At 37.5% G+C, this 25973-nt stretch overlaps 1 protein-coding gene across 4 annotated transcripts in view; it reads right to left on the reverse strand.

Annotated features, from left to right (window-relative positions):
* Positions 1-225: 225 nt before the first annotated feature.
* Positions 226-25973, reverse strand: part of LOC149813930 (putative LRR receptor-like serine/threonine-protein kinase At1g05700) — a 38909-nt gene continuing 13161 nt past the window's right edge. The window contains exons 3-15 of one of the 4 annotated variants that reach the window (XM_089991634.1): positions 23854-24329; positions 23612-23744; positions 23444-23515; positions 23294-23365; positions 23068-23148; positions 18102-18271; positions 17760-17974; positions 17553-17679; positions 16779-16871; positions 14695-14757; positions 14366-14555; positions 13508-13640; positions 226-693 (exon numbers count right to left, since the gene is read on the reverse strand). In XM_089991634.1, coding sequence (XP_089847760.1) covers positions 361-693; positions 13508-13640; positions 14366-14555; positions 14695-14757; positions 16779-16871; positions 17553-17679; positions 17760-17974; positions 18102-18271; positions 23068-23148; positions 23294-23365; positions 23444-23515; positions 23612-23744; positions 23854-24329 — 2158 coding nt within the window. In that variant the 3' untranslated portion in view covers positions 226-360. Of the gene's footprint in view, positions 694-13507; positions 13641-14365; positions 14556-14694; positions 14779-16778; positions 16872-17552; positions 17680-17759; positions 17975-18101; positions 18272-23067; positions 23149-23293; positions 23366-23443; positions 23516-23611; positions 23745-23853; positions 24330-25973 lie in introns of all 4 variants that reach the window. The other 3 variants (XM_089991637.1, XM_089991636.1, XM_089991635.1) reach the window with 3 other exon arrangements.

Raw genomic sequence — 25973 nt, forward strand, 5'->3', positions numbered from 1 at the left:
TTCATATCCTAGATAGCTAGCTATTTGAAGTGCATTAAGAAAAATAGGCATCCAATTTCGTAACAAAGAGGTCTAGTCAGTTCTTACTACATTTACTCAAAATGTTACTACATTTTTTAACTCATTCGTAAGTTGCCTGATGCTTTTAGGTATGTGAGATTTATTAAAGAAGCTACCAAAAGATCATCTCCAAGATAATTCACAAAAATAATAAAAATAAAGTAAAATACGATATACCAAGAGTCTCCAATTATTCTGTTTTTAAACAACAGTAGTATCATCCAATATCTATAAGAATGCATACAAGATCAACGACCCTGGAGGCAATGAACAATCAAGAAAGTTGATGGGTTACTACTTTTACCTTGCAGCAGGAGAATCATACACGACAGAAGCCTGCGTATGTCCATCAATTATAAAGTTGTTACTATAAAAAGAGCTAGATGCTTCTGATTTCTGTTGGACACTACTATCTGAAGAAACCCCAGCAGTGAAAACTTCATTGCACAACGCGATGGCTTCCTTTAGTTCACTTACTACCCTGCCCATATTTGGCCTTTCCATCCCCTTATCTTGAGTGCACTCTAGTGCCAATTCTGCTACCTTCCAGAATGAACCGGCATGATCATACCTCCCATAAAGGTTTGGATCTGCAATTTTCACATGATCGCCTTTCATAAGGTTAGGACGCACCTGCATAATTCAAATATGATTAGCACCAACTGCTAGCAATCGAGAATCATAAATCAAACATCCAACAGTCATAACGTTTAACTATGAAATTGTCAAATAGTAATTTGTAATTTGAAAGAGGTGTTTTAGATTTTCAAAAAGAGACCTTGCTTGCTGAAAGGATGCAACTTTATGTCTCTTTGAAATTTACGAAAAGGTATTAGGTTTCTTTTGAAAAAGTGTAAATATATATTTTTTGGGCTCTATATAAAGCCTTCTGTTGGATCATATTTCAGATCACATCATTTTACAATCAACATCATGACATAAATCAATATATAAATCAACATGATAATCACGATTAACAGTCGATCAAAATATGAACAGAGAGCAAACATGTCAATTTTCACATAATACCAAAATCCAGACAAAAGCAAATAACCAAACAGATGCATAGAACATAATAGAAACAACAAAAACATATTAATATTATGTAATAAGCTAAGGCGTATGAAAGTACTTTCCCTTAGAGAAGATTCACCCCCACGTACGGTGCAAATAGGGTTCAGCGTCCTTCTCCCAAGATACAATAGCCTCAACAATTCAGATCGGTACACTCCGATGATCGATCGTCCTTCGAAGACAACCTCTCAGAACCACTGTTGCAGAAAACCCCTTTCTAGGAAAACTCAGGAGAACGAGAGAGAAAGATAGCAGGAGAGAGAGAGAGAGAAACGAAGAGTCAGGCGACTTCATATGTGTCTGTAACCCTAGCCTTAACCATATTTTTATAACCCACGAACGATTACAAAAACGTGAAAGAGAGTCGTTACGGAATACGAGGGGTCGTGACCCGTTAACATATTTATCCGTTAACCATTTCTCATAGCCCATAATCTAATCCAAATAAAAGACAAAAAAACAGGGCAAAAAGATCATTGGACTTTGATTGGATATGACCCTAAAGGGCCAATTACCCGAACCTGGCTCGGCTCGGTACGGTGCGGCGCGGTGGGCGATCGAGCGTGTGTGTGTGTGTGGTAGTCATCCCACTCTTTTGTTCTTTGAAACAAGTGTAAGAGCTCCCATGTAGGTTATAAAGCCCACAACATTCTTGAAACTCTTCAATATGGGACTATTCCACATCATCAAGTCCAAACTTACTTTAAAAAAGAAGTGGTCCCCATTGTTTTCCATTATTTGAATTTCCTCTTCTTTTCTTCTTACACCCAACATTCTCCTACAGATTCAAAAATTGAAAACATGAGGAAACCAAGATGCAAGATGGAGTAATCTACAGCAGGACATATCATGCTTTCAGTAATGGTGCCTTTCAGTTTGAACCACTACCTTAGTTGACCAACTTTACCCCCACATGAATGAAGTGAACTAAAGACTTGAACTTGAACCTTTGATGTAGAAGTGCCCATTAACAACACGATAAAGGTTCTGATTGTAATATTTAGGGGCGGCGTATTAAAGGTCATGCGCTCGAATCCTATTTCATGAGTGACTTCAGGAATAACCCAATTCTTTAAACTGCAGCCAAACAATCACACTCACATAGGTGGGCTTCTCCAGAGATGCACTGCTAACATCTCGCCTAGAAGGCTTTGAATTCATTCAGAGTTTTCACTCTTCCTTAACTTACAGTTACAACACCTTTCCAGAGTAATCAGAGGAACATACACAGATACATAGTATCACATTAAGAAGGTGCTATCTAGTTCACCCTACAACTTGTTATTATCACATTGAACCTACTTTGTGGGATCTCCACTCAGATAGGTTGGGTTGCTATTGTAGATGAATTACTGATGGGTTTCAGTCTCATCCTCTTTCTGAATTTCATGACTAATGACTTATCTAGTTCTTTTGTTAATGGATCAGTTGTGTTCTCTTTGGATCCAATATAGTCCACAACAGCCACTAACTGAGACACCAATTCCCTTATAGATTTTATTCTGACTTAGATGTGTCTTCTCAACTTTTGATTATATTTTATGCTTTTGATTTTTGCAATTATGACCATATTGTCACAATGTACAGATATTACAGGAATTTGTTTGCTCATTAAAGAAAGTTTCTCAAGAGGTCTCTTTAACCACTCAGCTTCCATTCATGTGATATCTAAAGCACAAAGCTCAGCCTTAAAAGTAGACTGTGACAAGATAGTCTGTTTTACTGATCTCCAGGTGACTGCGCTGCCACCCAAGGTAAATACATACCCTGTTACACCATAACTCCTAGAGTTCATGGCTATCCAGTTCCCATCACTATATCCCTCAAGTACAACAGAGAATCTCTTGTAATGCAAACTCAAGGAAATAGTTTCTTTCAAGTATCTAAGTACCCTGTCTAATGCCTTCCAATGAGTGCGATTTGGACAACTTGTGTATCTACTTGATTTTGTCACAGAGAACAAAATATCCGGTCTCGTGCAATTTGCAAGATACATCAAACTTCCAATAATCCGGGAATACCTTAATTGAGACACATGTACACCAGTCATATTCTTATAAAGAGGAATAGAAAGGTCATATAAAGTTGCTACAGATCTCTCTTGGTTATAACCAAATTTCTCAAGTACTTTCTCAACATAATGAGATTGAGAAATAACTATACCATCAGCTGAACGAGTTAGCTTTAAGCCTAAGATCACATTTGCAATACCCATATCCTTCATATCAAATTTACTACCAAGAAACAACTTTGTCTCATTCATAATTCCCATATTGGAACTAAACAATAGAATATCATTTACATACATGCATAAAATAATACATGCATCACTTTTAACTTCGTAATAAACACATTTATCAGATTCATTGACAACAAAGCCAAATGATAAAATAACATTATTAAAGTTTTCATGCCATTGTTTAGTGGCTTGTTTTAGTCCATATAATGACTTAACAAGTCTACAAACTTTATTTTCATTACCAGGAGTCACATAACCCTCAGGTTGATCCATATAGATCTCTTCTTCAAGATTGCCATGCAAGAAAGCGGTCTTCACGTCCATTTGATAGACTCAGAGATTATAAATGAAAGCCAGTGCAATAAGCAACATAATTATAGTCATCCGAGTAACCAAATAATAGGTGTCAAAATAATCTATTCCCTCCTTTTGTTTGAACCCCTTGACAACCAGCCTCGCCTTGTATTTATCAATGAATTCATCTGGTTTTAACTTCTTAAAGATCCATTTGCACCCAATAGTAGAACTACCACGAGGAAGGTCAACCAATTTTCAAGTGTCATTAGAGACAATAGAGTTCATTTCACTCTTTATGGCTTTTTTCGAATGCCTTGCTTTGGGTGAAGTCATTGCATCTTGGAAAGTGGGAGGATCATCCTCGATAAGGTAAGTGATATAATCACTTCCCAAATCCTTGGTAATCTATGGTCTCTTGCTCATTGATTTAACCACTTCCTTAGACTCAATTGGTCTGGAGTGGGAACAAGAAGACTCAACCTTTACATCTGTCATCCTTTCTACATGTTCGAGAATGAAACCAGAAGTTGAAGGTATATCTAAAGAAGAAAGATTCTGAGGTATACCAACTTTCATGGAAAATACATCCTCAAAGAATGTAGCTTCTCGAAGCTCAACAATAGAGTTTACATCTATACCAGATATCTAGAGGGAAAGTCGGTCACTGAACAAGCACACGAGTTTCTGTTGTTGCTCCACAGTTTGACTGAGGCTTATATGAAACCTCCTGAGAAGTTTCAAGTTATGACCATCATCAAAAAAAATTCTAAGTCTTGGGTAGACTTTGGTATGTCTCTCAAGCACCGTAGAGGGAAGATCTCCCTGGATGATCTTATGGTAGCCATAGCCATTGAAGAAGAGCATAGGAGTCAGAAACAGGTTGTTATGCCAACTGAACAATTTAAAGTGAACATGATGATCGGATCTTTTAAAGCCAAGAGACAAAAACCGAAATCTGCAATGAAAAACCAATTTAAACCTAAGACCAAAATCTAGAAGAAGGCAAAGAACAAACTGTGGGCAGGTTGGGCACTGGGATAAGGAATGTCCTTCCAAGAAGGCCAAGGCTCATGAGACCACAGATGGAATGTCTCAAGTCAATATGGTGACTGAGGTTGTTGGGACCAGTACTTGGTTTGTTTCTGTTAACCCACAAATCTATCATGTTTATGAGCCAACTGAGTGGTTGGTTGACACTGAGGCTAATATGCACGTTTGTGCTGATAAGTTTGTCTTTGTCTCATACTAGGCTGCTGCAGGCAGATCCGTGACTATGGACAATTCAACGACTGCAAAGGTGTTAGGGATTAGATGCATGGATTTGAAGTTTCTTTCATGACGAGTTCTATCTTTACACAGAGTGCACCATGTGCTTGTATTTAGAAAGAACATTTTAAGTGGTTCATGTCTAGTTAGAGAGGGTTATGAATTCAATTTTAAATGTAATAAAGTTGTTATTTTGCATTCTGGAACATTTATTGGCAAGGGTATTTAGATGATGGTTTGCTTAAACTTCGAGTTGAACATGTTTGCAGTAATAAATTAGAGAATGATGCTTTGTTTGATTCATTGTCTAATATTGCTTATAATATAGACTCATCTGACTGGTGGCAGAATAGATTAGGTCATATGAATTTCAATTCTGTGAAACGTATGATAAACTTGAAGATGATTCCTGAGCATTCCATAGATAAAACTAAAAAATATGAAATTTGTGTGCAAGCAAAACAATGTAAGAAACCATTCCATACAATTGTTAGAGATTCTGAAATATTGGATCTGGTGCACACAGATATCTGTGAGTTTAATGGAGTGTTAATTAGAAATCATAAAAAGTATTTTATCACTTTTATAGATGATGACACTAAATACTGTTATGTGTATCTGCTAAAATCAAAAGATGAAGCTTTTGATAAGTTTCTTATTTTTAAGAATGAAGTAGAAATACAAACTGGTAGAAACTTAAAAGATTGAGGTCTGATAGAGAGGGAGAATATACATCTAACAAACTTGATGAATATTGCAAATCTGTTGACATAGTTCATGAGTTTACTACTTCATATTCTTCTCAATCTAATGAGATTGTAGAAAGGAAGAATAGAACCCTAACAGACATGATAAATGCTCTACTTGGGAGTTTTGGATTACCTACCTATATATGGGAGGATACTCTGAATACGACTTGCCATATTCTGAATAGAGTTTCTCAGAAGCACAAGGATAGTAGCCCTTTTGAACTCTAGAGAAATAGGAAATCTAACTTGAAATTCCTTAAAGTGTGGGGGTGCCTTGCAAAGGTACTTGTCTCAAAACACAACAGAAAGAAGCTGGGTTCTAAAACTGTAGATGTTGTCTTTTGGGGTTATGTAGAGAACAACTATGCCTACAAGTTCTTAATAATTAAGTCTCGATATTTCAGAAACTTGGCAATCGAGTACTTCTCAAGACCTTGGTCTTCGGTATTGTACTTTTTGTCAAGTTCATCCCATAGAGCTTTAGCAGTGGTAGACGAGAAACAGTATACATCGAACAAAGTGTTGAACAGAGCTAATAGAATGCAACCACGGCATATACCGTCATTCTCTTTCCACTCTACAACCGCATTAACCACAGTAGGATCATGGTCAGTCTCAGAAACTGAAGGGCATTCGAGTTCCAGAACAGATAGCAGACCTATCGTCATGAACCGGATTTTCATGCATTGTTGCCAACACTTAAAATTTTGATCGATGATTTTTTCAGGCATACCAGACATGTTCACTTTCGGTATAAACCTTGATACAATCGACATGCTTAGAATCTTTTCTAAGACTGTTGGATCATATTTCAGATCACATCGTTTCACAATCAACATCATGACATAAATCAGTATATGAATCAATATGATAATCACGATTAACAGTTGATCAAAACATGAACAAGGAGCAAACATGTCGATTTCCACATAATACCAAAATCCAGACAAAGACAAATAAACAAACAGATGCATAGAACATAAGAGAAACAACAAAAACATGTTAATATTATGTAATAGGCTAAGGCGTACGAAAGTACTCCCCTTAGAGAAGATTCGCCCCCACATACGGTGCAAATAGGGTCTGGCGTCCTTTCCCCAGGACACAATAGCCTCGATGATCCGGATCGGTGCACTCCGACGATCAATCATCCTTCGAAGACAACCTCTCAAAACCACTGTTGCAGAAAACCCCTTTCTGGGAAAACTCAGGAGAACAAGAGAGAAAGATAGCAGTAGGGAGAGAGAAAAATGAAGAGTCAGGCGACTTCGTATGTGTCTGTAACCCCAACCCTAACCACGTTTTTATAACCCACGAACGGTTACAAAATCATGGAAGAGACCCATTACGGAATACGAGGGGTCGTGACCCATTAACGGATTTATCCGTTACCCATTGCTCATAATCCATAATCTAATGCAAATAAAAGACAGAAAATGGGGCAAAAAGATCATTGGACTTTGATTGAATATGGCTTTAAAGGGTCAATTACCCGAACCTGAGCCTGGCCCAGCCCAGCGCGGCGTGTGTGTGTGTGTGTGGTAGTCATCCCACTCCCTTGTTCTTTGGAACAAGTGTAAGAGCTTCCATGTAGGTTATAAAGCCCACAACATCCTTGAAACTTTTCAATATGGTACTATTCCACATCATCAAGTCCAAACATACTCCAAAAAAGGAGTGGTCTCCATTGTTTTCCATTATTTGAATTCCCTCTTCTCTTCTTCTTACACCGAACACCTTCATCCTTCTTGTATTAGTATGCAACCTCATCTCATTTGCTCAATAAAATATTACTTCTTTTTTAGTGCATTTGTGTGTAAGTGAGAGAAAAACTTTTAAGTTCCTCTTTTTCTCAACCTTATTTTTGTTGGCTATAGTCATATTTTGTTGCATCAATTAGGGTATTCAAAACCCAACAAGTGATATTAGAGCCAGGTTGAAGGAGACCACACTTACATCTAAATCATGGCAGAAAAATTGAACAATTATGTCGCCAATCTCTCCCAACTCTAACTGCCCGTGTTTGATAGTGAAGGCTATGATTTTTTGGTGTCTTAAAATGAAGACTATATTTGCCTCACAAGAGCTTTGGGAGATTGTTCATGGCGGTTACGAAGAACCAACTGATGATGCAATTCTTACATTATGGACCGCTCCAAAACAAAAAATTTTTAAGGATAACAAGAAGAAGGATATAAAAATACTTCTATATATCCAACTTGGGGTAAGCAATGCTATCTTTTCCCGAATCATGAATACAAGTTCATCTAAAGAAGCTTGGGATATTTTAAAGAATGAATTCCAAGGCTCGGAGAAGATTATCTCCATCAAACTTCAAGCACTGTGGAGAGATTTTGATACATTGTCTATGAAAGACAATGAATCCATTCAAAAGATTTTTACCAGAGTTGTTGGGATTATCACTCAAATAAAAAGTTATGATGATAAAATTAAGGAGAAAAAAATAGTTAATTTTTTTTTAAAAGTTTGTCATCGAAGTACGATTATGTCATAGCAGCAATAGAAGAGTCAAAAGATTTATCAACTCTATAATTACAAGAATTGATGGGATCCCTCGAGGCACATGAGAAGCGGATTGGAAGGACCGAATCTCAAGTGATTAAGCATGCACTCCAAACAAATCTCAATATAGATGAAGAAAAAGAAGGCTTCAAAAGAAGACCTTATTTTTTAAAAGAAAGAAATCAAAAGTTCCTCAAAGGTCGCAACAAAGAAAAAAATTATTCTAGTCAACCAAGACAGTTTAAGCAGTCAGAAAAATACTGTCATGTCTGCAAAAAATCTGGACATGAGTCTAGAGAATGCCAATTCAAATGTACAAGATGTTGAATACCAAATTACTCTCAAAAGGATTGTTGGTTTCAAGAAAAGTATGAAGCCAATTTCTCAAAAAAAAAAAATGAGAAAGATCAAATTGTCTTCTCTTGCATGAACGTTGGGCAAAAACCAAATGATATATGTATGTAGATAGTGGTTGTAGCAACCACATGACTGAAAATAAAAAGTGTTTCGTCAAACTCGATGAAACTATCACCTCCAAAGTAAGAATGAGAGATCAAAAATCTCAAAATGTTAAAGGCAAATGAGTCATAACAGTCAAAACTAAATCAGGTCAAACCAAATTCATTCATGATGTTTATTATGTACTTGGTTTAGCACAAAACTTTTAAAGTACTGGTCAATTAATGAAAAGGGGTACTTAGTAAACTCCAATAATGACCAATATACTATTGTTGACAAAAATAGTCCGCAAACAATAGCCAAAGTGAATATGACTGTAAATAAAGTCTTTTTCTTAACTATGAGTTCATGTGAAGGACAAGTACTAAAGGTTGAAAGTTTAGATGTCACTACAAGAAAACTGTGGATTAGCGATGGGCACTATCCATTGCTAAATTGTTTAGCGATAGATTGACGATGGATTAATGATAGATAGCATCCATCGAAAATTTTTGGTCGCTAATTAGTGACAGAACTTATCTGTTGCTACTTTCGTCATAAATTTGCGATAGATTAGCGACGTACATGATCCACCGCGAGTCCGTTGCTAAATAAGTATAGATTTGGTTTTGTGATAGACATTATTCGTCGCTAAATTTAAAAAAAAAAAATTGCTCCCTATCGGGTGGTATTCTGACAGCAATAGGCCGGACTTGTACCGCACCACACAGGCGTTGCATAGGGTCTTAGACCCGAGCGGCCCGACCCACCACTACAGGGTCTTCTGCATAGAACTGGCGTGCTCTTCGACGCCCTCTCAACCTGGTTCCCCGCTTGTCCAGCCTGGCCCGCCACTGCAAAGAAAAGCAAAAGCCGTATCTCATCCATAGAGAAAATATGCAAAGAAAACCAAGGAAACACAAGATCCGCTTAACTTACCCGATCAAAAATCACTCAAAAGTGAAGTTGCATTCTGATAAAAAAGACACCGAAGATCTGACGAAGACGAAATAGAGTGAGATCAAGCTTTTTCGAAAAAGGAGACAACGACAATGAGGATGATGATGATACAACTGGACATCACAATAGAAAAGGAGCTAGCATGTGAAGCGCAGCTACGGATTGCTCGTTATTCTGATGAGAGTTCTCCCTTTCGACGAACCTCGGTGACCTTAGATTTCGACCATCATCTGCAAGGCTTCTCGAAGAAGTTGAACGATCTGAAAGAGAAACACGTCGTTCGGCACTTTAATCGAACGACTTTTGGGTCGGTTTAAATTTCGCACAAGGAGAGAGGGAAAATTTCGTGCCCTAGATGGGTCGATTTAAATTGAAAAGTAGCGACAGATTAGCAACAGATTTTTTTTTACGCTAATTAGGGATAGAAAAATTCCCTCTCTAATTAGCGACAGATTAACGATGGAAAAATTCTCTTGCTAATTAGCATTTTTTCTTGTAATGTTTGGTGACGAAAAAATGCCATCGCTAATTCGTTGTGACTTAGCGACAGAAAACTTTTCGTCGCTAAGTTGCGACAGAGTTTGAGACATAATTTTTTCACCGTGAATCCATCGCTAATTAGCGATGGATTCGCGATAATTTTTTTTTCATTGCTAATTTTGCAAATATTTTGAATGTTAGCGTCGGAGAGTTTTCTCTTGCTACTCCGTCGCAAAATTGCGATGGAAAAAATCCGTCACAAATTTTCATCGCTAATTAGCATTTTTCTTGTAGTGTGTATCAAATCTTTGGCATTTAAGATTTGGACATTTAAATGATCAAAGTTTGAAATTGTTGAAGCAAAAAAATATGGTGATTAGGCTTCCTTATATCGATGGAAAAAATAAAATATGTGAAAGTTGTATATATGACAAATTTCATAGACTTAGGTTCTCAAATTCATCTTAGAAGGTGAAGTGTCCTCTTGAATTGGTTTATGCAGACATTTGTGGACTGATGCAGACAGAATCTCGTAATGGAAGAAAGTATTCTTTACTCTTCATTGACGACTTCAGCAAAAGGATGTGGATATACTTTCTCCAGCAAAAGTCAAAAGCATTCTCCATTTTCAAAGAATTTAAAGCCTATATGGAAAATGAGAGTGGGTTCAAATTAAAAAGATTAAGGACTGACAGCGGAGGAGAATTTACATCCAATGAATTTTAGAGCTATTGCAAAATCTACAGTATCAAAAGGCAACTAAGTGCTGCAAAAACATCACAACAAAATGGTGTCATAGAGCGACGAAATCACACTATTATTGCAATGGCAAGGAGCATGTTAAAAAAAAAGAATCTTCCAACCAGTTTTAGGCTGAAGCCGTGAACACAACAGTGTATATTTTGAATAGAGCTTCACTAAGTCTATTCACAACAAAACTCCGTATGAAGCATGGTACAAACACAAACCAAAAGTAAGTCATTTTAAAGTTTTTGGTTATGTTGTTTATTGCAAAATTCTTTCTCAAAATAGAGAAAAATTTGTTAAGAAGGGAGAAAGGTTCATTTGTTGGTTATAGTGATACTTCAAATGCCTATCACCTAGTTAACCTAAATACAAAGGAGTTGGTTATCTCAAGAGATGTAATTTTTGATAAAAAAAGTGAATGGGATTGGGAACACACTCAATAGAAGCACCTCAACAAGAGACAAATTTGACTATGTCAGACACTTCTACAAGCAAAGAACATATGGATCCAATGGACTCAAGTGATTTAGAATCAGATACTCCTCATAGAAAGGTTAGATCTCTTGCATATATATATGCTTCTTGTCATATGACATTGTTTTCATTTGAATCTCAAAATTATGAAGAAGCCATTAAAAATGATATTTGGAAAACTACCATAAATCAAGATATTTCTGCAATTGAGAAAAATCATACATGGGAATTGGTAGATAGGCCAAAAGAAAAAGATATGGTTGGTCTAAAATAGATTTTTAAAACCAAATTCAATGAAGATGGCTCAATTCAAAAGCACAAAGCTCGACTTGTAGCAAAAGACTATTCCTGAAAATTTGGAGTAGACTTTAATGAAACTTTTGTTTCAGTTGTGAGAATGAAGACAATTCAAGTTGTGCTAGCCATCTCTACTGAGTTGAAAGTTCTTGTATATTAGTTGGATATAAAATCTGTCTTTCTTAATGGAGAACTCAAAAAAGAGGTATATGTTGAGCAATCTCTTGGCTTTAAGAATGAATGATATGAAGAAAAAGTTTATAAGTTAAAGAAAGATTTATATGGCTTAAAGCAAGCACCGTGAGCAATATGAAAATAGATCAATATTTTCAAAAGAAAGAATTTCAATTAAGCCCAAGCGAACCATCTCTATATGTAAAGAGGAGAAGATTTTCTAGTTGTTTGCTTATATGTGGATGATTTGATCACTATTTTTGCAAAGGTAGTGAATGGTCCATACCCATGCCCAAATGGTCCTACTGGCCTCTTACCACCTTAAAGCAACCACTTTAGATTTACTAAAATGAGATTTTTCGTTGACAATAAAATGTTTTGCACTGTATTAAAGCATTTGAAAAATGGAAATAAACCCAATCGACATCCAGTTAAACATTGATAAAGTTTCCAAAGAAAACGCTACTCTATTTTATCCAATCTTAAATTCTTAAAAAATACAATTTAGTTCATAAAAGTTAACAAAGCACAAATAAAAAAAACGATGACACAAAAATAAACAAAATGATCAAACCACATGTCCAGTACTTCCACGAATTGGAAGTTTGAATAATATAGCCTTTAATATGTTAAAGCAAAATGGACAAAAACCAAGGGCGGATTGTGCACGGAGGGGGGGGCTCAAGCCCCTCCTAAAGTTTTGAAAAATTTCTATCGAAGTGGGAAATTTTTCAATCTAGCATAGATCTATGATTTTTTTTTATGATTGAGGGTATGGATTTAGATTTTTTTTCAGATTTCATGAACATTTAATTAGGGTTTTAAGGTTTTTTGAACTAATTTTCTTTTCAATTAGCATTAAGCACAACACCTAAAGTTTTGAAAATTTTCAACCGAAGTGGAAAAATTTTCAATTAACATAGATCTATGATTTCTTTTAGGATTGAGGGTATTGATTTAGAATTTTTTTCAGATTTCATGAACATTTAATTAGAGTTTTAAGGTTTTTTGTGCTGTTTTTCTATTCAATTAGCATTAAACCTGATTATAATAATGACTGTTTTATAATAAATATTTTTTAAAACAATTGTTAGTATAATTTATTAGTAATTATTTTTAAAAAATTTACTATGCATTTTTTGCCCACCATAATTTAGATTCTTGGCTCCGCCACTGACAAAAACAATGATCAAACCATATGCTCACTACTTCCACGATTTGAATATTTGGTATATGGCCTTTAATATGTTAAGTAGTATAATATACACAAATTACATATATAATCCAGATCAATAGTAAGCAAACGGGAATTACTGACAGATCATTAATGAACATCGTCAAAAGTAACTGGCAGTAAAGCAACAAATATATCCAATAAAATGGCAGTAGCTGAAAAAAAAACCAAGAAAAACAAGTTTCTACGTTAATAAGATCAACAACCTTACACCCTATTTTTGTAGCTAAAGTTGTCAAATTAAGAAAAAAAATGAAAATCTGCTCATTTCTTTTCCATGTCCTACTTTCAATGTGTTATTATTCAAAAGCAATTCAGGGAATCAATCCTATTGATTCTCCATGATCAAGCATTGAAGCACGTCATAATTAATGCAGTTTGGCAATAGACTTTTCACTTTTGGAGACCTTCTGGAATTCTAGTAAAAAGAGAAAAGGTGCTAAACGTAATAGCATAAACAAATTACTGGACTGAAATATTTGGTTAAATTCATACCCAATCGGTAATATGAATTCTCTCGTATGATGGTTCAACAACAATATGCTGTTTCCCGGAAATGAGTTCCAGAAGTACAACACCGAAACTGTATACATCACTTTTTTCATTCAGCTGACTGGTGGAGGAATATCTGCAGCAAAACAAAGAAAGTCTATTGGCAATTTGGCAGAACAAAGGACAAAACAAGTATGAACAACCAGGAGTGCACGTCACCATGTGTTGGGACGTTGCAAGTTCGAACCCAAAATGGTATGGTTGTATAACTGGTAGGGTCCTGCCCCCCTACCCCACGGAACAACGGCGGACCGACAGGCATGGACGCACCATAAAAAAAAATTTGTTTTGGTTTTTGGGTGTGTGGACAGTGCATCCTGTCCTGTCTGCAGGCAGTACAGGACAGGACGTGCTGTCCCTGTCTATGACCGTCCGCTATTCAAACACCCCCAGTAACAGGGCACTCTAACAACATGAGATATTATTGTAAGTGATTTTCTGGATGATCAGAAGCCTGTATAAAAGAAAAGCGGGGAAATAAACTGCTACCACTGAATCCAAGAGATTCACCATTGTTCCAATAAAAAAAATTTAAAAGACAAAAAAAGGGATTGGCCCAAAAACTACATTTAATGAGGCTGAGAAAAAAATTGGAGGTTTTGTACACTCGAATTAATCATATGGAATAACGAAGACTGCTTCTGTCATTAGAGAAGTGCCGACTCTTCTCTTACATGCGAACTATATACTAACTTAAAAACTCCAATGGCTACCATTTTCATCAAATTTATTGCAAGTTTCTGTGACGTTGACAAAAAATATCAAGGCAAATTTTACTTGAAGGAAAGAAATAGCACTCACTGTGGGTCCAGATAACCAGGGGTGCCAACAACAACGGTAGATATATAGGTAGTACCATCAGGCATACCAGTCTTTGACATACCAAAATCTGCAATTTTGGCTTCAAAGCTATCGGTTAAGAGAATGTTGGTGCTCTTCACATCTCTGTGAATGATGGCAGGTTTGCACCCTGAATGTAGGTAGTCCAATGCTGATTCATAAATCAATGATGAGAGAGAGACAGAGATTGTGTGTCCAATCATGATTCATATGGAAGGTTTGCACCTGATGAGTAATTAGTCCAATCCTGATTCATTAATCAATGATGAGAGAGAGAGAGAGAAAGAGACCTTGAGCAGCATTGAGAGCTATTTGAAGCCTTTGATTCCAATCTAGATTAACTTGTGTATGTCCTGAAAGGAGACCGTTAGTCTCTGAAAAACAACTTTTCCATCATGTTGCTAAAATAGGTCATAGAAATTATAAATTTCAAGAACATACCATATCACTCAACTTCAACACATGAATAAAATGTCCCCAAAGTTGTAGAAGTGATGAAATACACCACTTTGGTTATGTATTTCTGACTTTCTCAAGAAAATTACCTTGGCCTACTATACTTCGCTTAAATAGTCAGTAGTTTTCCTTGTATATTCCTGATTAGCTATATTTTTATGCTTAACATTACATTCCGTGTTACACTTTTCATCTTATACTGCAAACGAATGAATTTTGTTCTACAAAATTTGCTTATTTAAAAAAATGTCACAAATACCTGCGAGAAATCGCAAGGGAATATCTTGGGATATTTTATAAGTTTGTTTTCTCCAGAAAATCTCATCTTAGAAAATTCTAGCAATTAACAAAAAATAAAGTGCAAAAGATTCAAATCAAAGGGATCACAGAAAATAAAATTAAAAAAACTATATTATGTACCGTTCTCAAGAAATTCCAGCAAGGGTATATCTTGAGATATTTAAAAAAAATTATTTCTCAAGGAACTCTCAGAAAATTCTCAACATATCTTTAAAAAAATAAAAAAGTATTCAAATAAAAGGAATTACAAAAATAAGTTAAACATAACAAATCTTAACATAATAGTCACAAAGAGTATTGGTGTGGGATTGGTCGGATGGTCAAATATCTAATTCAGTAAGCAATAGTTTAGATCCAATATCTTTGTAAATGTTGTTATGGTTGAGAGAGAGAGAGAGAGAGAGAGATCAGCTGACTCACAGAACTGTCATGTCAATAACTCAAAAGCCAAAAACAACCATGTCAGTTACTTTTTCATTTTCTTTTTATTATAGTCTGACTGGGTGCTGTCCATCGTTTGGATTAGAACACAAGGCAGCTCCAAAACTCCAGTCATCATATTTAACCCAACACCATGGAATCCATGCATAAATAAAAGAACATACATAGCCACACCAAGTGAATAAATATTTGAAATAAAAAAACCTGCCTAGCAGGTATTTTATCAAGCTTTCTCTGCACCTTTTGAAATTCTGTATTATTGGTGGTCAATGATACCAGCAATATGGGAATGATTTCAGAAAAGGAAGTTACTTGACATCATAATCACAAATCTCGTTCTTGGGATATCCTCGTCCAAGAAATTTCTCAGGATTTTTTTTTGAGAGGGATATCGGGATATTTAAAAAAAAACGAGTTTTCCCCAGAAAATTTTCGGAAAAATCTTGGCAAGATGAAAAACAAAAACAAAAACAAATATATTGAGAGAGAGAGGTTGGTTTAAACAAATGCAATGGGGTGTTTAATTGCATTATACCATACCACCACTTCAATGGGACTATTAGAATAGCCCCATATCGAAGGAAGTGGCGGAGGGATGACCCTCAGATTATAAAAAGGTGGGTGCCTCCTTCTTTGCAGTGTACAGGACTCCCTCCCCCAGTGGGCTTGCCAGCATTCAATGCTTTACAGCATTTAATGCATATTGCATAGGCGTAGTTTGCACCTTCTTATTGCTTTTTTAGAAAAAAATGCGATACAATTGCGTGATATTTAATGCAAGTGATTTTCAAAATGTCGTATTTTAACAGTTGAAATTTCTTTTTTCAATTATGTCACTATTTTTATGCTAAATTGAACATGTCTATCAAGTTAGTGCCCGAGAAGGATAAAAAGGTGTGCAGGCTTAAAAGGACCGAAATTGAGATGCTAAATGTGAACTCCAAGTAATCTGCCTACAGTGTACATGGAGAAGGTCCTCAAGATGCGTTCAGTCTTGGAGTGTAATCTCCATCTTGTTGGCTATGGGATGGGTGAGCATCTTCTATTGTAATCACCATCTCATCCGATTTCTTATCGCACAGTACTGTTTAGTGACTTCTCGTCACTTTGCTATGTAATTCTTTCGATTCGAATTAAATCTATGAAATATTTTTCTTTCAAGAAAAAAATACCTCACCGATATTTATGACTATGGTTGACATGAACACAGTGTCATCAAGTTCGGCTAGAGAAGTTGACCACCAAAAGCACTTAAGGACTGGCATGACATCTGGATTGTTGATATTGTACAAGACTTTATTAGCAAGGAATGTTGAAAAAGAGCTAAAAGAAAAAAGTGCCCAAGACATGACACTTACAAGCAAAATGTTCAAAATATCTGGGCACATACTCCAATGTCTACCATGTAAATTATAACAGCTAGAAAAAAGCTAATAAATGAGTGATATTTGCCATATTCAATTTAATTCTCAAATCTATTTAGATCTTTTATATTGACTACATCACATGTATACTCGTACATTTGTTTGGAATTCTTATCCCAAACTATGAACAGAAAGTTCCATGAAAATGGCCGGATCACATATCCCATGTTCCTGTATAATATAGCATACTGTTCTTCACTCCTTTCAAACAAGTGCAATGATGTAAGAGTTTGCTCCAGGGGTTTCAATTTATGCTTGAGGCATCAAAAAGCTAATAACATCTGCCAGCAGCCTCCATGTCATATTGTAGCATTAGGACAGAGGTGATTGTAAGACCACAATACAGAATTAAATGTCCAAAAGATAGATCTAATTCCTATGGACATCCAATTCTGATAGGAGTTCAAATACAAGATCCATCGGTGTTATTGGCTTGCGTGATGTATGTTTTCTTGATAGCATCATGGAAACGAACTACACACTAAAATAAACCAAATGACAAAGATTAACGTGCATGAAGTGCTTACCTGATAAAGTTTCTCGAAGATTTCCGCGTGGAATGTACTCATATATCAAAATCATGTTTTCACCTTCATCACAGTATCCAAGAAATGATACAAGATTTCTGTGGTGAATTCTTGAGAGCAGATCAACCTACAAAAGAAGCTGCTTGATATCACTCATTTGAGGACAGAAGTTCATAAACAGCAAATAGAAGACGATGCAGCCATCACCTCAGTGTAGAATTCCTTAGAGCCTTGCCTGGATGTATGCGAAAGAACTTTAACAGCCACATCCTGACGATCATGTAAACGCCCATAGAAAACAGGGCCATAACCTCCTTCACCGATTTTCTGACTAAAATTTTTGGTCATCTGGACAACTTCTGAGTATGTGAATACTTGACAACTGTTGGACTTGTCTACTCTCTTTCGGCCTAAAGTTGGTTCTTTACATGCAAAAACCATAAAAGGAAGATGGAAGTTGTAAACCAGAGTATGACCATAGCAGTGTGTACGTAATTAGAGGATATAAAATTTAATGCCAGTGTGGCAATTTGAAAATGAAACACTTACGAGCTACATTTCTTTTCTTCAACTTTACAGCAATAATTAGAGAAGCTACCAAGAAGAATGATACTAAAGCTGCTGACACGCTCGTGCCAATAATGAAACTCTTATTGTTTTTCTTCCGATGATGGACGTCGCAGACACCCGATGAGCAAAGCTCTGCGTTGCCCGAAATACTGCATCCAAGAAGAGATCCCTTTTAAAAAAAAATCAAATCATTATGATGAGAAAGTTCCCCCCCCCACACACACACACACACGCGAAGGCTTTCACTGAGTTGAGAATCAATGCCCATTCCCATATAAAGCCTTTCATTTACATGGGAATGAAACAAACAAGCCTTAATGTGCAAGCCCCACAAGGCCTTCCCTTGCATAGTTGTTTCCAAGCGGTAATGTGCAAGCCCCACTTTCATTCGGAGTGAAGCAAATAACAAAAAAAGAAGGTTTTTTTCTGCAAATTGCTCCCAGCCTTTAGTCAACTTGTACAATAGTCCCTGCCTTATTGCAATCGGTTCCCGCATTTCTTGCCATTATTAAAATTGATTCTTCTGTCAACAGCTGTTAGTTTAACCATTAACTGGTCACCAAAATTCCCCTCGTCTGACATTTTTTCCTCGGCCACCAACCTCTCTTGTTTCCTTCTTGTGTAGCATGGCTGGAAAGCCATAAGTGACGATGTGCTACCTCTCTAATAACCACTCTCATCTCACCCTTCCTCTTTCAAGTGTGGCGTAGTTAATCAATTAGTTTTTGTAAATCTCTCGATAAGGATAATAAAAAAAAGGAGCAGGGGTGAACTTTAATCCTGTTTTGCCTCTCTCTCTCTCTCTCTCTCTCTCTCTCTGCTTTTTTCTTCTTCTTTCCTTCCTCCCCTCAGCCACTGTATTTCTGTTTGCAGGGTCAGAACATCAGATTGAAGGACTCAATGTAGTAGAACACGAGAGAGTACCTAAGAAAATACGATATACAAATGTGCAATTCTGTGTCATCAACATGTAGTATTTCTGATTAAACAAATATACAAATGTGCATAAAGTTATTTCCATGGTTATATTGCATTCATGTGCAATATCCCAATTGGGCTGGTGATTACTGTAAACTATCATCTTCTCATTTCATAAGGGTAGAACCGTCAATTTTCCTGTCGTTTATCGGTTACTGTCAGAGAAACTAACGTCTGTTAACCTTGAGACTAATTTGCAAAGGTTAAGTAAAAGGCAGGGACTGATTTGCAGAATGACTATTTTGCAAATTGGCAGGCAAAGACCAATTTACTAAAAAATCCCTGAAAAAAAACGTGAAACTAGTGCGACTTTGAAAAGTGCCCCTATTAAAAGAGGCATAAATTGCAGAAATATAAAAAAACGTTGTAAAATGTGTGTGTGGTAATTTATACATAGTCGCCTACCATATGGAAAAGTTATGTTTAGCTGCATGGATATTAATTAATTTCCAGTTGCAATGTGTGTTGACGCAACATATTGGCAATTTTCTGAAGCGTGAGAGAGCATCTTTAGTTTCTTGACGCAACGTTTTGATGGCATTCTTGTGATTTATGCATGAGTTGTAACATATCTTAATTAGGGTTATGTGAAATATTATATGTGAGGGATAATTAGCCATCCCTAATGTCGTAGCCAGTCCTTGAAGATCTCATTGCTTCTAGTTGTTTTGATCAAATCTAACCTCCTAGAAGGATTTAGCATGATAGATTTGATGGAAAAGACCCTTAAATTGCATTTCTTAATGAAAAATAGGATTTTCAAATCATAAACTTTGTATTTTTAAGGCATTTGATTTTTGAATTGCCGATGAATCCTGAACATGTCCGACTTTGGCAATCCAAATGTGGATCTTAAATAAAAGATCACATGTATATGGTCGGATTTGATAAAAAACTAGTCATCAAAAACTACTTGTGCTAAATGGGGAAGCTCACTTCGAAAGCAGGAAACTCCTTGCTCCTTCAAAAGGAGAGGAAGCTTTGGGAAAAACCTTTTACTAAATATGAGAAACCCAATTATCTTTAGTAAGAAGTCCACTTCCTCCTTTTCTTCAAAATTGTTTTTCTTTTGCTTTTTTAAAGTGTCTCTCTTGCTTCTTATCCTTTCTCCGAAGCAGGTTATATGTTCCCCCCCCGAGCAGGGCAATTAGCTACATCTCATGTTCGGGGGGTCCCAAAGAGCACCGCGTATGTAAGCATGTGCGTCTCGTATCCCCATGTTTGTCAGCATTAATTAGCGTTGGAGTTTGATGCGATTGCAAAGACTTAAGTACCCTCTCCTCCATTGGTGCAAAAAAAAATGACGATTCTAGAAAAGGAGTGGTTGTAAAGACTTAAGTGCCCCGAAGATAATTATTTAAGACCCAGTCTCTGCACTGCAGGATTATCCGAGAAAAAAATCTCCTCTGGAGGAGGCCATGAACATCAACCCTCTCACTCTCACTCTCCCTTCTCTTTCTGCTTCTGTGCACATCCAGCAGAAGATCCTACATTGCTCCATCAAGCACCGACTGACCTGCACATTGACTGTTGTGGAGCCTGATTCAGAGTTTTTACCCTTACAGGAGGAGGGTTTGGGGGCTCCTCCCAGCGTGGGTAGCATCATTCAACTAAATGAGTTGTAGATCCTGATTCAGAGTTTTTACCCTTACAGGAGAGGGGTCTGGGGGCTCCTCCCAGCGTGGGTAGCATCATTCAACTTGAAGAGTTGTGGAGTCTGATTTAGAGTTTTTACCCTTACAGAAAGGGGGGTTTGAGGGCTCCTCCCAGCGTGAGTAGCATCATTCAACTTGAAGAGTTGTGGAGTCTGATTCAGAGTTTTTACCCTTACAGAAGGGGGGTCTGAGGGCTCCTCCCAGCGTGGGTAGCATCATTCAACTTGATGAGTTGTGGAGCTTGATTTAGAGTTTTTGCCTTTATAGGAGGAGGGTTTGGGGGTTCCTCCCAGCGTGGATAGCATCGTTCAACTTGATTCGTTGTGGAGCCTGATTCAGAGTTTTTGCCTTTACAGGAGGGGGGTTTGGGGGCTCCTCCCAGTGTGGGTAGCATCATTCAACTTGATTCGTTGTGGAGCCTGATTTAGAGTTTTTGCCCTTATAGGAGGGGGGTCTGGGGGCTCCCCTCTGGCACGGGTCCCAGGTGTCGTGGTCAAAAAATGCACAAGGTGTCATGGTGAGAAAGACATATGTTTGTTCCAAGTAAGGTTGGAAGAAATCAATGGAAAATCCAACAAGGAGCATGCTAGAATCAAGATGTGGATGTCAAGCGAGAATGGTGTTGTGCAACTCAAATAACACAGAATAATAGGGGTCTGGTTTTTAGTTAAAATAGGGAATGAAATGACAATAGAAATCACTTAAAATTTACAAGAATAAACTAGACTCAATAACGAAAACACCATTTTTTACGGATTTGGAATATGATCTCCGGTTAGGGAGATATGACCCTGACAAGTTGGTCCTAATTCGGGTAGCGATTTACAACGATTTGCTTACTGAATAACACTACAAATCGCTATACTGATTTGCGGAAGATACTACAAATCGTTATAGTAAGATCCAACAACACTATAAATCGCTGTGGGGCTCGTTGAAGACCCAAAAATACTATAAATCACTATAGTGATTTGAGGAAGACACTACAAATCGCTGTTGAAAAGCTGAATAACACTATAAATCGTTGTGGGGCTCGTTGAAGACCCGAAAATACTACAAATCACTGTATGAAAGCCAGATAATACTACAAATCGCTGTTAGAAGGCCCCAAAAAAATTTGGTCCGAAGGGCGCTGCCCCCCGAGCCTCCTGCCAGGGGATCCGCGCCGGGGGAGACCCCCCGGACCCCCCTCCTATAAGGGCAAAAACTCTAAATCAGGCTCCACAACTCATCAAGTTGAATGATGTTACCCACGCTGGGAGGAGCCCCCAAACCCCCTCCTGTAAGGGCAAAAACTATGAATCAGGCTCCACAACTCATCAAGTTGATTGATGCTACAATCAGTGTGCAGGTCAGTCGGTGTTTGATGGAGCAATGTAGGATCATCTGTTGGATGTGCACAGAAGTAGAGAGAGAGTGAGAGGGTTGATGTTCATGGCCTTCTCTAGGGAGAACTCTTTGCCTCCCTTGATTTCTTCTCTAGAGAGAGAGAGGGTTTTACAATGTTTTACGGAGAAAGAAGAAGACTTTGAAGAGTCAACATCATCCTCGACTTTCTGGATGGAGGACATGTTTGTCCTTTTTTTGAACTGTTTGTTTTTTCTTTTTTGAATGAAGGGCATTTTTGTCATTTCTCAAACCATCGCTTTAAGAGAAGAATAGCAAGAAAGGGTACTGAAGTCTTTGCAACCACACCAGACTCCAATGCTAAGTGATGTCAACATACACGGGAATATGAGCCCCATGTGCTTGTACATGTGGTGCTCATTCAGACCCCTGAACACAGACGTGGGATTCAGTGAATCATGGGGGAGAACATACTCTCCTTTCTCATTCGCTTTTACTCAACTTTCTACTTTTTTCATATTTAATAATTTTATTTTTTTTTATAACAAACTTACCTGATGGTTATATATTTGTGTTCATGTCATTTTTTTTATTTCCTTTCGCCCATGCTTTATATTGTTTTTTATGCCCTTCCTTTTTCATTTTTCATGTAAATAATCACTTCACAATGACATCCCGCTTCCCGCTTCCCACTTCATACTACTTTTTTAACACTTGCTTCCCTGCTTTGGCTTTAACTATGATAAAAGCACTTGCAACAGTGAGATATTAGAGAGAGGGCATGCTGACAGGGATGGCTTGGTGGATGACTGGATCCTGTTCCGTGTGATAGCCCCTCATGTAGAAATAGAGATCAGTTTATTAAATAGGAGTTGGATAACTGAAGCATCTTTCAGGCCAAATAAACTATCCTGTGGGAACTAGAGAGCAATAGCAACAACTTGGAAAGTTGTGAAGAGAATAACCTCAATGTAAGGCTTCCACTTTCGATTTTACGGAGAAGAGCATCAGGCACTGAACCATTGAGATTATTATCTGACAAATTTCTGGATATTAACAAGGCAACAAAGGTAAGTAAACCGAGCATGTAACAAATAAGTCTTAAACATATAATTAAATGTAAAATTAGCTCTCAAATGGAACTGTATCAGATACCGCCAAAAAAGAAAGAAAATGTAGAAGCCAACTTACAACTCGCTCAACCGTGGTAGATTAGCAAGAAAGCCCGGTATGCTGCCCGTCAGGTTGTTTCCTGCCAAATTTCTAGGAACACAAAATCAGGAAATGTTAGCCATTTAATAGGTGAAAATAGATTGTCTGAAGATTAGATGTTTTACTCACAAACTAACAATGGCGGTAAGATTGGCCAAACTTTTGGGGATCTGACCACTTAATCCACTGTTTGATAAATCCCTGCAAAAATTAATTAGCCACCATCAGAGCATGCTTCATATAAACAAAGACTTTGCACTTGTGAAACTGATTATAGTTTCGTATAGGCAAGCATACAGTGAACTAATCCTTGGGGATGTATCGTTGCTGCAAACCAACCCTTCCCAAGCATAGCCTAGAGGTAGACAAGGATCTCCTGTCCAGGCCTTGGTGATTTGATACTTGTTCATAATATCCACAAGAGAGCTGGCTGCACATTAACGAATATTTAGCAAAATATTGGGTCCTAGACGTACGTACAATTTGCTTTCATGAAAAAGTGTAGGTTGAATCACATTCATAACTCAAACTCTACCCACCATCTCCATCATCGGTCAGAGAACTGGATAATTTCGTTACAGTATAAAGCTCAATGGCGTTTATGATTGGAGAAAGCGTAGATATTTCGGTTGGATTAAGCCGCACAATGTTGTTCTGAGATTGGTAGATGTTGGTGGAGCACACATTTGCAGCTTTTAGATATGAAGGTGTCATGGGTCCATACAAATATTTGGAATCCAATGTGATGTCAAATTCTCTGGTTTCGTTGGCCTTGAGTTCTTGTAATTCTGCAAAATGTATGCACATGTACAAATAGGCACCGTCAGGTAAATTTGTTTGATGCCATCGTATTCCTCTACTGGAGTTTGGATTGACATGAGCAGTTTGCATCACGACTGATGGTGGCATATATGCATCAGTTGCAGAAGAAACAGAGAGTGAGGTGCTAATGGGGGTAATGGGGGTCGAGGGTGCAGCAGAGATCCAAAAACGATCAAAAACATCATCTGGGTACCTGGATACACAACCATAGTTCACACACAGATAAGCTCATTCACCAAAAGTTCACAAGTACCCTTCTTAAAAGAGAAATTCATGAAGGTACTACTGATATCGACGGAGAAAAGAAAAATGAAAATAACTATATTACCCTTAAAAAATAATGGTATTTCATAATATATTCACAAATATTGCAACGTTCATCGCATACCCACCCATTGGTTCTTATTTTAATTTGTGGTATTGATTTTAGATGGTTTGTAGAGATTTTTAAGAGGACAAGGATTTAGGAATTTTGGATTTTTACATTTTAAATTCGTACATTCATTATGATAGGTTAAATTGGTTTGACCATAACACCTTATTTAAGTGTCAAATTGAGGTAATTTTTTATTTGTTAAAAAATAAATATCATTAACTTTAATTCATCTTTTAAATATAAACATATTTTAATATTTAAGTAATAAAAAACACATTCACCTTATTTAAAAAATAAGATTTTGGTTGGACAAGTCACCTTATTTTTGTATTACTTTTTACTTTGATATTGTATTGACCCGACTTTTGTCAGGATCAAAATATAATTGAAGATTTGTCTTATAAAAGACTAAAAATATTTTGTTTTTGTAAAAAAAATAAATTTATATAAAACTATTATAAGCAAAATTGAGATATTAATTCACCATCATCCGTTACCACCATTATCACTATTATCATTATGGCCATTACTACTACCACTATCTTCACCGTTATCATTACCACAATCACCACAAGAAAAATGCCAATTAGCGACGGATTTTTTCCGTCATCACTTAGCGACGGATGTAGTGACGGAAACTTATTCGTCGCTAAGATCTGTAATATTGACGGATGTAGTGACGGAAAACTTCCGTCGCTAAGTAGCGACAGATTAGCGACGACCCATTTTTGTCGCAACACACTCGAGGATTAGCGACGAATTTAGCGACAAATAGTTTTCCATCTCTACTTAGCGACGACGTTAGCGACATAAATATTCCGTCGCTAAGGGGGCATATAAATTTATGATGGAATTGCGACAGAATTAATCTGTCGCTAATTTTCGCATAAATCCCTAATTAGAGCCACTTTTCCTCTTTCCTTTTTCGTCTTTCGCACGACGCCATCCTCCGCCGCCCGGCGCACTCCCCGGCCTGCCGGCTGCCGCCCGACGCACTCCCCGGCCCGCCGGCCACCGCCCGTCGCTCCCCGCTCCGCCGCCCGACCCGTCGCCCCCCGATCCGCCGTCCGTCGCCCCCCGCCTGCCGCAAGTAAATCCCAGTTTTTTTTTTACCTACGACAGGGTGGGCGCCTGCCGCAGGTTTTGTTTTTTTCGGCAGGGGGTCGACCCCCCTACCTAGTTTTTTTTTTCGGCAGGGGGTCGACCCCCTGCCTAGTTTGTTTTTCCCGGCAGGGGGTCGCGACCCCCTGCCGCTTTTTGTTTTTTCAGGCAGGGGTCGACCCCCTGCCTCGTTTGTTTTTTCCGGCAGGGGGGGCGACCCCCTGCCTTGTTTTATTTTTTCTGGCAGAGGGTCGACCCCCCTGCCTCGTTGTTTTATTCGGGCAAGGGGTCGCCTCCCCCTCCCTCTTTTCCGGCAGGGGGTCACCCTCCTGCCACTCATTTTTTTTCTTCGGTAGGGGG

Source organism: Nuphar pumila, chromosome 16 (assembly GCF_984573655.1).
Source record: "Nuphar pumila chromosome 16, dmNupPumi1.hap1.1, whole genome shotgun sequence".
Taxonomy (NCBI): Eukaryota; Viridiplantae; Streptophyta; class Magnoliopsida; order Nymphaeales; family Nymphaeaceae; genus Nuphar; species Nuphar pumila.